Raw genomic sequence first — 13,911 nt, 5'->3', positions numbered from 1 at the left:
CCGTCCCTGTGTCTTATGCTGGTATAAAGAGACACTACGTCCAGAGACATTAGATAGTAACCATCTTTCCATTCAAAGTTGTTAATTTTTTCCAGGAAATTGCTGGTGTATATAACAAGGGCGTTTTAAGTTTTTAGGGGTGGGTAAATGTATTAGGTGGCTAGGGTATTTTTAGGGTTTAGGGTAGGTGAGGGTATTTGGATGGCAGGGGTGTTTTTAGGGTTTAGGGTGGATGAGGTAAAAAGGTATTTGTAGGGTTTAGGGTGAATGGGGTATTTAGGTGGCAAGAGTATTTTCAGGGTCTAGGGTGGGTTGGGGTACTTGGGTGGCAAGGGTATTTTCAGAGTTTAGGGTGGGGAAAGGTATTTGGGTTGCAAGGGTATTTTTAGAGTTTAGGGTGGGCAAGGGTATTTGGGTGATAAGGGTATTTTTAGGTTTTATGGTGCGTAGGGGTATTTGGGAGGCAGGGGTATTTTTAGGGTATAGAGTGTGTTGGGGTATTTGGGCAGCAAGGGTATTTTTAGGGTTAAGGGTGGGTACGGGTAATTGGGTAGCAAGGTTTTTTTTTAGGATTTAGGGTGGGTAGGGGTATTTGAGTGGCAAGGGAATTTTTAGGATTTAGGGTGGGTAGGGTTTAGAGGTTAGGCTATATGCTTACCTGTGAAATACTCACATTTTAATTGGAAAGACATGCATGGTAAAGGCATCTGCATGGTAAACTTTTGCGTAGTAAACACATGCGATGTACAGCTATAACTGTTGTTAAGGATGCATTGTAAAAGCATGCATTGTAATGAAATTCATGGTTTTGTCATACAAGCCCAAGAAATCAGAGACAGCAGGTGCCTGATAGTGTGATGCGATGCTATGCTGGCACTCCTGGACAGGAAAAGTAAGCGAACATGGCATAGGAAGGCTCAACCTAAAAAGGACGGGCATTCCAATATATGTTTATCTGGCAGTTATGCACTGGTGAGGTGTTTTTCCCAGTGCTTTAGGAAAAATAGTATTACTGATCTCTTAATAAGGTGATGCATGTGAGAGGTTGACAGATGCCCTGTTTCCTCCGTGCTCATATCCTCAGCCGTCTTGTCATCTAATCTGAACTCAGCTCATAACTATAAGTTTTCCCAGTTGCTTCATTCCATCTTACTAATGATAGCCTTGATATTGCCACTCTAAGAGGCACTGTACAAGGCGCTTCTCCTGATAAAGTCAAGTTTGTGTTGCTCTCTGTAAGGAAAAGTACTTGAACCCTGAGAGGAAGGGAACGTCTTAGGAACCGCAGAATCACAACTCTCTTAAAGAATCAGAATCAACATATTTGCGAGTCCCTTTAGAATCCTCTCACGCATCATCTTTATTAAGAATATTTGCAAGATAAAATACTAAATAGGAGTCCAAATGTAACATAACTGTCTGTTTTTAAAAGAAAAATCAAAGTGTTCAGTTATACCTCTCAAGAGAAAGGCTGCATTCTGTTATTTTAGGTACTCAGGGGCACACACATTAGGCCTTTTTTCCTATGCATGTAGGTTTTAGCATTCGCAATTTAGGTAATCGCAATTTTTGCGATGACCTAAATTGCTAATGCATTAGGGGATCACAATTTGCGATTCCCTAATGCCGATGCCTGTAGCCTTTCCTAAATGCGAACTGTGCATTTAGGAAATGCTCATTACCATCAACTTCAAGTTGATGGCAATATGTGCATGCTTTGAAAAATGCACAAAAATGCATTTTTCAAAGTGCCATGTAGCGCACACATGCCCTTAGGGGCATGTGTGTGCTTTACATGTGCACACTTACCTTTTTTTGTTGGGTGCTTCAGGGGGGTCTTAGGAACCCTTGGATTTGCATTTGCTCTTTGCGATTACCTATTTGGTAATCACAATTAACAAATGCAATACAATTCATTCCTATGGGTCTGTAGGTCCATAGGAATGAATGGAGTCATATTACCTAATAGCGATTTGCAATTTCCGAATCGCTATTGGGTAATGTTAAGGAATCGCACATTTTTGTGTGATTCCTACATGCATACCATTTTGCGATTCCAAATAGCGAAGTAGTAAAATTCACTATTTGGGAATTGCAAAATGCAGGCTTGATGCATGTGCCCTAAGAATCTTTCCTTTAGTTCCAAGCTACTTTGTGCTGATATCTGATGCACAAATTACTATTTTCTCACTCTAAAGGTATCTGTTGACCCTCAGTGCGGAAGAGGATGAAGCTGAAACCTTGTCATGGCGATGGTAACCTCTCTGCACAGCGCTAGTGCTTGATGGCAAAATGGGATTGAGGTTGGGTGGTAGGAACCTGCCTCAGAAGTATTGAAGTGTCAGAAGTATGGAGGCCACACCCAAGGTGGCAAGAGTGGGAACAGGATCCCTCTTAGCACCTTGTCATAGACAGAATCACTCTTTGGCCTAATTTCAACCTTGGGTTCACTGAACTGGGAAGAAGGCTTAGGCTTTCTGTCACAAAGGAAAGAGAACAGTTTTATCTCTTCTTGATGATTACTTCTTATCTTCTCAGGCTCTGAGCTTTTCTCAGACCACATCTGCTATTTCCGTCATGACTGGGAGTTAGAAACCCACTGCAAGTCCTAGATCTAGTTCAGGTTCCCTTCATCCTAGGGTTGATCAGCTTGATGGGGATCACTACCCCCTAGCTGGAACATACAGACTACAGTTGTGACACTGTGCTGTCGCTGTGCCATAATTGGTACACTAGGTCTCATCTAGCACCTGTTGACCATCTTGTCCTAAGGCAAACTGAGGCTTGAGAATGTATTTACGCCTGCCTTCTATGATAGACTCACCTCCCACTGTGACTATCCTCAACATGAGTTTCAAAGTTTGACTTGGTGGAAAAGTGGATGGCTGACAGAAGTTGACATACTCACTCAAGGTAGTTGTCCCAGCAAGGGGTGGGCGACCTTACTCAGAAGTTGTAAGAAATAGGAAGGGTAAGGATACTTCAGCCTGATAATAGATTTGTGCTAGATGAGTGTGGCCCACCTTGAGCCTTAGAACCCCTCATGTCAAGAGGATGGGGGGGGGGGGGGGTGCACTTAGCAGAGCACCTGCAGTAGGAGAAACGGCACAATACAGGCAACTCCTCCACATACTGCCATAGACAAGGACACGTTTCTTCCAGCAGTGAGGTATTTGCTCAGCTGTTTTGAAGGTACTAATACAAAAGTCAGTAACGGAAAAAAGTGCTTGGTCATTTTTGAATAAAACAAGTGGAATACAGTATTTACACAGTACTGAGTCCTAGTCCATGCTCTGTTATAGAATGCTTCCCCATTCTCAACATTGCCAGAACTGCATATTAATACTTTCTCTGTATGCTTGCAAGCATTCTAACTACAGTGCTTTTAATTTATTCTCAGCTGTTCCTGCTGTTGAAGGAAAAGTTTCACCTTTGATGCTGTTTTTTGAGGCTCTTATAAATTCAAGTTCCTCTTTCAAAAGCCCCGTTTCTGCTACTTTGACACTTGAAGGAATAAAATGTGCTTTGATGCAAAAAAGACTCGATCTTGTCATACATTGGATCACACAGCAAAGGTAGGAACCCGTTTAAAGTCTGTTCACCTGAGCATCTGCATAATAATTCAGTAGCTCTTATAAGTACACCACTATGTGCATATTATCATGTGCTACTGTTTCCACTGGTCTTACATCGAGTGAGTCTGCATAGCATTTAAATAATATAACTCATTTTGTTTATAATCCTAGCTTTAATTTGATGAATGCTCTCCTTTGAGTAGCAGTTTGTCACAGAATTGTACAAGCATATTATTTAATACTAGCTTAAAGAATGCAGTTTTTAAAAAACTTCTCATCTCATATTTGTGCTCGAACTGTCCTCTACTGACAGTGACAGCACTTGCACCTTTTTCTGCATTGGGACTTTGGTACTGACATTTGATGGGGGTTGTTCAGATGCTGTAAGCTAGAGGCAGCTAAGGCAGGAGAGTGTGCCCCCTCCCTTTTTTTCTGTAAAATAATGGCAGATGGCGCATTCAAAAATGCATCTGTAGGGTCATTAGGACGTTTGGCTTCAACATGATAGATTAAAGTAATGTGTGTATTTTTTGTTAAGCTAATTAACTTGTAATGATAATATTATAAGCTAACAGGAGATTGTCCGTGACCAGGTAATTGATCCTCCACCACGTTTTTTTATAGTTTTTAAAAATTCTTTTAGTCATTTTATATTTTTTAAAGGTATTTTGTTAAATTTCCAGAATGAAATTTTATTGAATTTGTGTGAGCGGGGAATTAGTAAGGGAAGCAGAGCCGCTGCTGAAAGCCAAATAGGTCTGCCATTTATTAGGTCTCGGCTAGACAGCTCATGTGCTGTCTCGAAGAGACATATTGTATATACTTAGTGGACTTTAGCCCGCCCTTAGGCTTCCCATTTGCTGGCTCTATCGTCGCTCTCATATTCTTTCTCCCCATTTGTCCATGGCATGCATTTGTCAGCCTCTTCCTGTGTTTACCCCTCAGCGAGAGCATAGACCAATTGCACTATCCCTCCACTGCTCTGATTTTAGAATCTGTTTCAGCAACTACTTTTTTCTTTGTTAAAGAGCACCTAACATGAGTGCACATGTTTTCACTCACTCCAAACTCCTATGTAAAGAGGCCTGTAAATCTTGTTCTTATCTCGTCACTTTTGCTGTGCATTTAGATACTGAGGTCAAATGTCAGGCGCCGTTTTCTGAGGGCGACTGTTCCATCCCTCAACCCGCTCCCACTTCACTGCTGTACCCTTCCATCATTGCTTGTTTTTAATGCAGTTCCACCACTGAGTACGAGGATATAATGAGCATTATATATAGTACAGCAGTGGACCTTGCTAGATACTGCATCTAGAGCACAATTATAATTACTTCTGATAAACTTCGGGATGCTGAAAATGACCTCCATGCCTCTTCCCGATCACAGGCTTTCGAGAATGAGGAGGGCTGCACTACACTACGGCTGGATGGCAAAGGAACGGATGGGTAGGGCACGAATGAATGCAACTGGGCCCCATCTCCCCATCTGGCCCGCCCAAGTGACAACACTGGCGACTGAGGCTATTATCTTTTCATGGTTTAGAACATCTCCAGAACCACTCATTCTCTTTTCCATAAGCCTGCTTCAGGAGCATAGTCATCATTGGGGAAACGGGCACAGTGGTACAGGGGTGTGATGGGCCCGTTTCACCCAATACCAAACTGCAGGACGGAAGCCTAGTTTGCCTGCTTGCAGCCTCGGTAAGCCTTTGGCCTGCTTAAACAGCATGGAGAAGCCTCTTACTCCCAAGAAGCAAAAGTGTTAAATCCGTAAAAACCATTGCACTGCTCAGCGGCAGCATCTTTTAACTCAGACAAACATGAAATTATTCTGGAGGTCTTTTGTCAAGAGAAATAAACAGAAACCTATGTCAACCTATAAATCATCTGCCGGTCCACGAGCTGTAGTGTGCTGCTGAACCCCTCTTCACAGCCCTGGTGTGTGAGAATGTCTAGCTACAGAAATCTGTTCAGAGGCCAGCTGGCCTTTGGGGAAATCATGAGATTCACACATAGCCAGTGTCTCTAGAAGTGCACTGATGGTGATAATACATGGTCAGTCCTGTGGTTATTTTAACCTAGTGTGTGACTGGCCATTCCTCAGTCACACCGGCCTTTGTGGAAACACGTAACAAATTACTTAAACTGTTTTTGCTTGATTAATGTATTGCATCTCCCTTGCAGCGCTATGTAAATAGATACCGTATTGCAGAGCACCCTTATATGTATTATATCTGTATTGATGTGCGGTGCTCATGATGCTAAACTTTATTACTGTTCTCCTATGTCAAATGCAAATTGACATTCCGTTGTTAATAAGCTCTATTCGCATTAATCTATTGCTGTACAGTTCTGCAACACTGTTGAGGCGTGGTTTGCCCTCTCTGAGGTGTGGTTTGTGCTCGGCAAATTTGAGTTGAAACCTGTTTAGCGAGAGTGGTAACTGATGTGCAGCCTCCATGGTGTAATGCAGTGGATTACTCGCTCTCCACATTTCGAATATGATATAGTGCCGCTCCAAGGTCTGATTGATGGCTGGGTTTGAGTTTGGAGTGCAGGTCTTGTTCTTAACATAGTTTCCCCTCTTAGGCTTCGCTGATGACTTGTGATTTCGATATCTTGCCTTCAGAAATGCCAGTGGCTACTCACTTTGTGTTAGGAAACATAGTTAGTCAAGTACTAGAAAAGCACACAAGCAGATCCCTCTTGCATGGTTTGCGTAGATGTTGATGGGACAGGAAACGCCTCACCTCTCAACTGTGTATATGCAGCATACTCCAGCGAGAACAAGTCAACAGAGATAGCTGTATGTCCTGGTGGGTTTTCAGTGTCAAAGAAACCAGACCTAATTTCTTTTTCCAGTATAACTTCCAGGTAATCTACCTCTGCTGCTGCTGGACCCTCGGTGTCAGCAGCCAGACTTTCGTATTTATAAACAGCTTTATCAGAACAGAGAACTAGTATCCCTCAGTCGTGTTTATTAATTCGATACTAATGGTGTTCTACATTACTCGTCGCAAAGCAAGATAGTGGAAATACCAGTGCATAATAATACACTGCCTACAGCCGTACCCATGCATGGCACAAACTACATGCAGTATTTATGCTTCAAAATTAAGTACACTATGCTCTTAACTCCGTTTCACAAGGTTATTCTATTTGTTAAAGGTGTGTAGGAGAGGTATTCATGTGAATCAGTGGGCATTTGTTGCCAGAGTGAAAACAATGAATAAGAGCCACACTCTTCTGGTGAGTGGAAATGTGGATCTGTGTGAAAAGATTACACTGAGTGTGATTGCCATTTATATATTTGGCCGCAGGGCAAGGCACTGTTTTTACCGCACTTAGGGGCAATACGTACCTAATGCTGCTGCTGTCTATCATTCATTAGGTCTCGGCTGAGAAGGGCTTATCAGACTAGGTACGATGCCACGGCTATCCAACATGGTTTAACAACATTGACATTGACAACGCAAATAGCTCTCAGATTGCAGAGACCTAGTGGCTTTGCCAATGCTTGTCTCAAATATATTTTGGGTTCCACACTGAGGCACCATTTTGGTAGGAGCGCTCTAGTGACCAAGAACCTGGTAGGGTGCTCTAAACTCCCACATAATACTGGTAGCAGTGAAAACACACCGCGGAGGTGCTACTGGTTCGCCAAAGGCATGCCTGGGGCAAGCTTGTCTGCTCCCATCCGTGATCGGTCCGTGGCCAGCGGCAGCCATGCTGCTATTTCCTCTACTGACAGCAAGGTGGGAACCTTCTATAATAGCGATTCTTTAATGGCTTGGCTGGGGCATTGATGTTGCAATGCAATCCTCCTTTCAATTTGGCTGATTAGTGTGTGACCTATAGTTGTGATACTTGTTTCGTTTTGCAGCCTGTTCCAGAGTTAAAGCCTTATATTGAGAGTGAAATTGGGTGGGGTCTGGTTAAGTCATATGGGAATGACAAACACAGAGGGCATTGAGTTGAATGCCTGTTTAATCAAAGTACGATCTCTACCCAAACATAAGTGAGATATTTGGGGCCTTTTGAATGACAATGTCTGGGATGCAATGTTTCTCACCGATTGGGGGATACATTTGATTCTTAACATATTTGTCATGATATTATCAAATTTGTGGAAAATACAGACTGAATCCCACCAAGCATGAACTGATGTTTTTCAGTATTGTTCCAGTTAAGCATAGTTTTGGAGGCCAGTTGTGACTGAGTCCATCAGTAATGCATCTTTCTTTTGCATCTGTGTTAAAGATCTATTAGCAACCATCCCTAAAGAAGACCATATGGGATTAACTTTCATCTTGGTCCTCAAGACTTGATTAATTTTGGTAGAAACTGCTTCCCTCAAAGGGCAGATCTTAATTTAACATTCAGACATCATATTGGTCAGGGGCCATAATTTCCTCCGCAATGCCCACATTTTTCTATCTCTGCAAGCCCACTTTGAGAAGTTGGTAAGGAGTCTATTGACTACAATGTATGAAACGAATCCTCATTTGTGAAAACTTTACAATGATTTTACTTTTGAAGATTAACCTGAATATGTCTGCCTTGTAGGCCAATTCTTGCATAGTCCACTTCTGGCGACTCACAACTAAATCCAATCCTGTTTTATTTTCTGCTATGAGTTTGTCAGTGTTTTGATCACACATTTATATATTGCTTAAGCTAGGTGGCCTTTGGCTTGTATGTGGAATAGAGTGTGCATTATATCTGGAGTGTCTTGAATGATGTTTAGTTTGGAAATGGAGCATTTAAGTTGGAGAAATGCATACCACTCCAGGCCAGAGAGGGCGTATGTAGATTGTAGGTGGTAGAGGAATAGGGGCAATTATCATCCATTAATTCTCTAACTAAATGCATTTTTATGCCACTCTGTTTTGGCAAATTAACAGCTTCACTGCTTTGGCAAATTAACAGCTTCATCGTTCAGTTTTTATCTTTTTATGATTTCCAAACGGGAAGGAAAGTGTTATGCCCATGCCAAGAGCAATTTCAGGAATTTGCCAAAGCCCATGTGAATTAAAAAAGAGAAGAAGGGTGCGACGCTTGCCTGGCAGAGTGTTCCAAGATGCTGTGCTCAGAGCATGGCTGAGCATTTGCACCCCTAGCCTGCACTGGGTTCTTCACGCTTGTGGTCAGCAGGAGGTGTGTTCCATGAGCTGCTTGGAGCACCAGACATAAAAGGTGGTGCCTGGACTCTGGAATTCAGTGCAGAAGGGTGTCAAATTTTGGCTTCTCTGTTTACCAAATGAAAATCACGACTTTCTGCAAAGAGGTGCATATGAGTCTTATAACTAGCCCTTCTCAAGATGGCGATCTGTTTAAAAAGATGTTATTCGAGGTTTCTAATCCAAGATGAAGTAGAGCCTTTTCCTGTGGTGTTAGTTCCTGTTTGAATAATATATAAGGGAGGCAATCATAACAAAAATACGCACTCTAACACATTTGTTCCCTTATTTTTTGCCGTCTTCTTTATCCCAGATTTTTACTTCTAGCAGTGCTAGACTATCAGAGTCTAAACAATTGGACAGTCTGTTGAGTCCCCTTATACACTGCCCATAGAAAGGAGGACTCCTTCCAGTAGCCACAGTGACATCCTTCACAGAAAAGTGCCAAGTTTCTCTGTAAGACGCTCCTAATTACAAGGAAAAGTCTATGAATCTTGATTGAAGTTAGAGATTAGAATTTAAGAGAATACCAAGGCACCAAACTCATCCTGAAGGACATAGAATCCAGTGGAAAGTTCTAGCTTCAAGGACCAAAAATCAGGGACAGAACTGGAAGCATGAAGACAAATTTGTTGCAAAGCATTTATATCATAGTACTGCCTCTGTATACAAGGTTTTAACGAAACTGGCTTCACAGGCAAAAGCTGTATCAATAAGACCCCTCTTCTAAGAGAGAAAGGGGTACAGGGGCACAGGGAGCTTGGTTTAGAGGTACAAAACGTCTGTGCTCATATAATGGTTCTAATCGTCAAAAAGGGGGCTAATGTTCCTAAGGTAAAAGGAGGCAGGGTCTCTCAAGTGGCGGAGAGTTCCTGGACCAGAGTTATGGATGAGGACAGCAGCTGTACTGTTTATATTGCCCTCACACATCCCCTAGAGGATGTCATGCTTCATCATAGGGCAGTGCTCCTCGTCGAGCAGACGCTGCAATGTCCTACGGGTCCCCCGAAGGGTCACTTTGGTGGAGATCTTTTTTAGGGGCTGCCGTATAATGAGTGTGGGTGATGTGGTTCGTGACATGAAGTGGTGGGGTGTGAATAAAGGTTAAAACTGATAAGGGAGATCCTGCACTATAATTCAATCTTGAATTGGGATACTCAGATAACATTTTATGGACATTGCACCATGTTGGAAAAGGCATGTTTTAAGCCTTGACCACACCCTCTTTCTGTAAATCATGATGTTTGTTTGAGAGCAGCAGAAGAAGCCCAGTTTGGCATCTATCACCCAGCTCTACATTTTGTAATCCTGCTGTCGCCAATCTCGCCCTGTATTCCAGACAGTTAACGGAAAACCCCTTCAGGCAGCTGCGAGCACAGACGCATGGGAGCGGTCCCGGCAGTGTGGGCACTCAGCCTCGTGCTGAGCGTGGCATCTTAGATTCCACTGCCTGACAACACAATCAGTGCTTTTCCTCTGCAGCCCGTGAAGGGCCTCCGGTAGGCTCTCACCTCCATTCTTGGCACAGATACAACAGGATCTTCTCCTGGAACTTTACTTTGGGGATTCCTGCTTGGCTCTTGAGTCCGTCCTGCTGTCAAGGTGAGTTTGATTCCTTGCTTATTCTTCAGCATTAATCTTCATCTTCATTCAAGTGCTACAAGATTGCCGAGAAGGTTATTCCCTTTGTGGGGTTTTCTTCCGAACTGCTACTCTCTTAAGGAGACACTTGCCCTTTTACCTATACTGTTGTGTGTTAGGTGGCACCGTGGATCCTGGGAGCAGTTACCTTTTCTTAGGGTAATCAAAAAGGGTACTACACAAACCTCAGCACCCAGACCTTGACAGAAAGTTGTACTTCTTAGCTTAGTCTAGAAACCTTTGTCTAAGTGGTACGTGCTATCATTTACATTGGTGTTTAGCTGAACGTATTCCCTGGAGTAAGTGGAGACAAAAGCATTACAGAATTACTAGAATCTAACCAATCACTTACTGTGGGAAGACTTAATGGGTCTTCTTTGCTGGCCTCTTTTAATGTTACATTTTTTGATCCTAGGTGATCAAGTTTGCAGTTTGGTAGTTATAAAAAAACTTGGAGCTTTGTTTTGTACCAGGTTGGCCATACTAATCCTTGTTCCCAGACCAGGATGTGCAAATTGCACATGGACTAGTTTGCAAACAGGGATACAATTTGCGATGCAACCTATGTTTCAATAGGTCACATGGCAAATTGCTTGTTCTCAGGAGGTCGAGAAACAGCCTGCCAAGTTAATATAAATGAAGCAGTTTGTTATATTCGACTACGCTGTGATTAACTAGGAATGTAAAGAAGGTGGCCTACATGGGAGAGCAGACTTCCATCCTTGTGCTTGCAGTCCCGGAAAACATTTTAGTTTAAAGCAGCCTGTGCCAGTTAAAAGCACAGGATCTGCTTAAAAAAAAAGTTTCCATCTGGGAAGACATCAGAGGGAGCCGCCCAACATTTATAATAAAGGAGAGGCTATGCCTCCGGGACCGCTTCCCCATTGCGAATCAGATACCACCAAAACTTGTGTGTCAATGTCTGATCAATAGTGTGCAGCCAGAATGGTGATCACAAACCATTAATATGAGGCAGTCCACATTGCATTTAGGAGGGTAACTATTTTGCACCCCTTCCTAATTGTGAATCTTAAAGAGTCGCAGAACCCCATTTGCAAGTTGGAAAGAGTTTTCTGACTCGCAAAAGGGGTTTTGTATATCTCAAAACACAGTTTTGCTGTCGCAAATCCTGTGATTTTGAAAATCACAGAATTTGTGACCATAAAAGTGTGTACAGCGGTCCCTTTGTTCTTTCTTTGATCTGACTAAACTTAGAGATGATATCAGCTAGAAGTTGCTCATGCTACCTGAATCATACTGTGTATGGTAAACTACCAGTGATATAGTCATCTTTTTGAACTCAAGGACCCCACCAAGTGAGATACTTTGGGGACCACTTATTCCTCATGTCTGATCTTTTGAATAGTGAGATCCGCATTTTAACGCAACTCCATATTATGTATTATTTTGGAATTGGAGAAAAAAAGCAGCATTTTTGGGGAAGCAGTAATGTGGGCATGAATTCAACGAGGCAGGGTACTGCCAGTAGCTGGAAAAGGACAAGTTCTTCAAGCAGGAATTTGTTTGTTGTAAATTAGCGACCGTTGCGTTTCTACAGTTGTTGCTTTGTTTCAACTGGAAATGCAATCTCTCTTTTAGACTTTTATAAGGATGGGGAACTCAGGCGAGATACTGACTTTTAATAATGAAGCCTATCCCCAATGTATGCCTTTCAGATGAATTAACCTTGAAACAATATAATTTTCCAAATGTCTAAACATATCTAGCCATGCATTTTCCACACTGAAGGAAATCTGACAGAAAAGGTAGATTTCATTCCGATGCTGTGCAGAAAGAGAGCTGAAATCTTTGTTATAGCAGAAGAAGAACCCTGTTGCAGCTGTCATGCATGAATATAATTACAGGTGGGGCTCTCGGATAAAGACTTAATCTTGTTATTTAAGCAGCTGCCTCCTTCATTACAAGCCAGGATCTTAGAGAACCTATAATTTTATTTAAATATTTCAACTAAGCTTGCACATGTGAGGGTTTGCTTTAGATATGCAGAATTTGAATCTTGGATACAGCTGGTTTTCATGCAAAGCATGGTACGTGTCATGATGTCAGGCACTCGAGGGCGCCTTGGTATTACAGGGATGCTCAGTGTAATAAGTGTCTTTGATTAACCTGTTTGTAATGCTAATTGAAAGAATTATGATGACATCCATAACCACTGCATCAACTGATACGTGCCTCGCGTAAGCAAAAGTTGGTTGAAAATGTGCTTTTTCGTTGAGTATGCAGCCCCACATTTAGCTTCCTGCTACCAGCTAAGGTATTACAAATTTCTCTTTCAGATCATGATTTTGGATTTAAAAAAATTAATGTTAAGTACATTTCAGTAAAAAAGTATTCAGCTGCATCCACAGCGTTTTCTAGTTTTAAAACCTTGATTGAATTAAACTCGAGGCTTTATTTTTAGCGACCGTTCAGAAGACTTATGTGGGAAGAAGATTCTTTTCGATGCAAGCTGGCTGAAGTTCAGGAAGGTGATAAATTCAGTTCACATTCAATTCAGTTTGTATTTTTATAGCGTTTTTGGCCAAGACGGTGCATCAAAGTGCTAGGAGAATCTTAACTAAGTTGAGCTAAGTTTCCCTTTTAGGCTCCAGAGGTTTATCTAGTAGTAGTCAGTCCCAAGATGTGATAAGTCCATTGTTGCATGACATGACATAACAAGACATAACATATTGAGTTAACTAGTTACAGAAAAGGCGATGGGAGGTGGGGTGTTGGTGTCAGAAAGAGTGTTGGAAGAAAGCCCTGCCGGCATTTGGACATCGCTCTGACTCAGCATCTCACAACTGAAGTCTGGCCATCACTTGTTCTTCAAGTTACAAAGACTGGGGATCTACGACCTTAGAGACATTATTAGCTCCACAGTTTCAATGATAGAAGATGTTCATGGACGTCAGTTAGGGGTAGTATTCTTATCTTGCCATATTTGTATCCCTGGAACTGCCCTAGTGAGCCCAGTTCCCGAGGGTCAAGAAGACAGTGACTGGAACAGAAAGCAAGAGGTCTGAAACCCCTTCTTGATTTCTGCAGTTATCTGTCCTTGCACTTCACCTTGCTCCCCAGCAGAAAGTATGATGCGATTGAGGAGCTAAGGGTAAGACAAGAGATCTCTCCGAGGTCCACATGTGTGCTCCAAAGATGCATATTGGGCAATCGGTGCTCACGGAAATGTTAGAGTTGGGCAAGCTAGCCAATCCATGGGGAGAGCCAACTCAGAGTCAAACAAGGTGTCTGTCTTTGCCTTAGAGGAAAACTATGCAGCACACCATGAAAATAACTGACAAATAACATAATTGTCTACTTCTTTAACATTTACAAGATAGATTCGATTCTAAGATCATGAAGTGGCCTTGAATGGCATTTATTAAAGTTAATAATTTGATAAAATTAATTTACCAAGATTCCAGAAACAATAACTTGTCCTGATAATGTTGTAATGACTGAGCTGAGAGATGTTTGATGTGTTGTAGACAAATGGCCAATTTTTTTGTTATACAT

The 13,911-nt window shown here is 42.1% G+C and overlaps 1 protein-coding gene across 1 annotated transcript in view; it reads left to right on the top strand.

The window, feature by feature from the left end:
• CLHC1 (clathrin heavy chain linker domain containing 1) overlaps positions 1-13,911 on the top strand; it is a 189,091-nt gene that overhangs the window by 121,738 nt on the left and 53,442 nt on the right. The window contains exon 9 of the mRNA XM_085612605.1: positions 3,401-3,575. Within this exon, the coding sequence (XP_085468731.1) occupies positions 3,401-3,575 (175 nt within the window). The remainder of the gene's footprint in view (positions 1-3,400; positions 3,576-13,911) is intronic.

This window comes from Triturus cristatus, chromosome 6 (assembly GCF_964204655.1).
Source record: "Triturus cristatus chromosome 6, aTriCri1.1, whole genome shotgun sequence".
Taxonomy (NCBI): domain Eukaryota; kingdom Metazoa; phylum Chordata; class Amphibia; order Caudata; family Salamandridae; genus Triturus; species Triturus cristatus.
The sequence above is the reverse complement of the archived record's forward strand: the minus strand, read 5'-3'. Positions and strand labels throughout refer to the sequence as shown.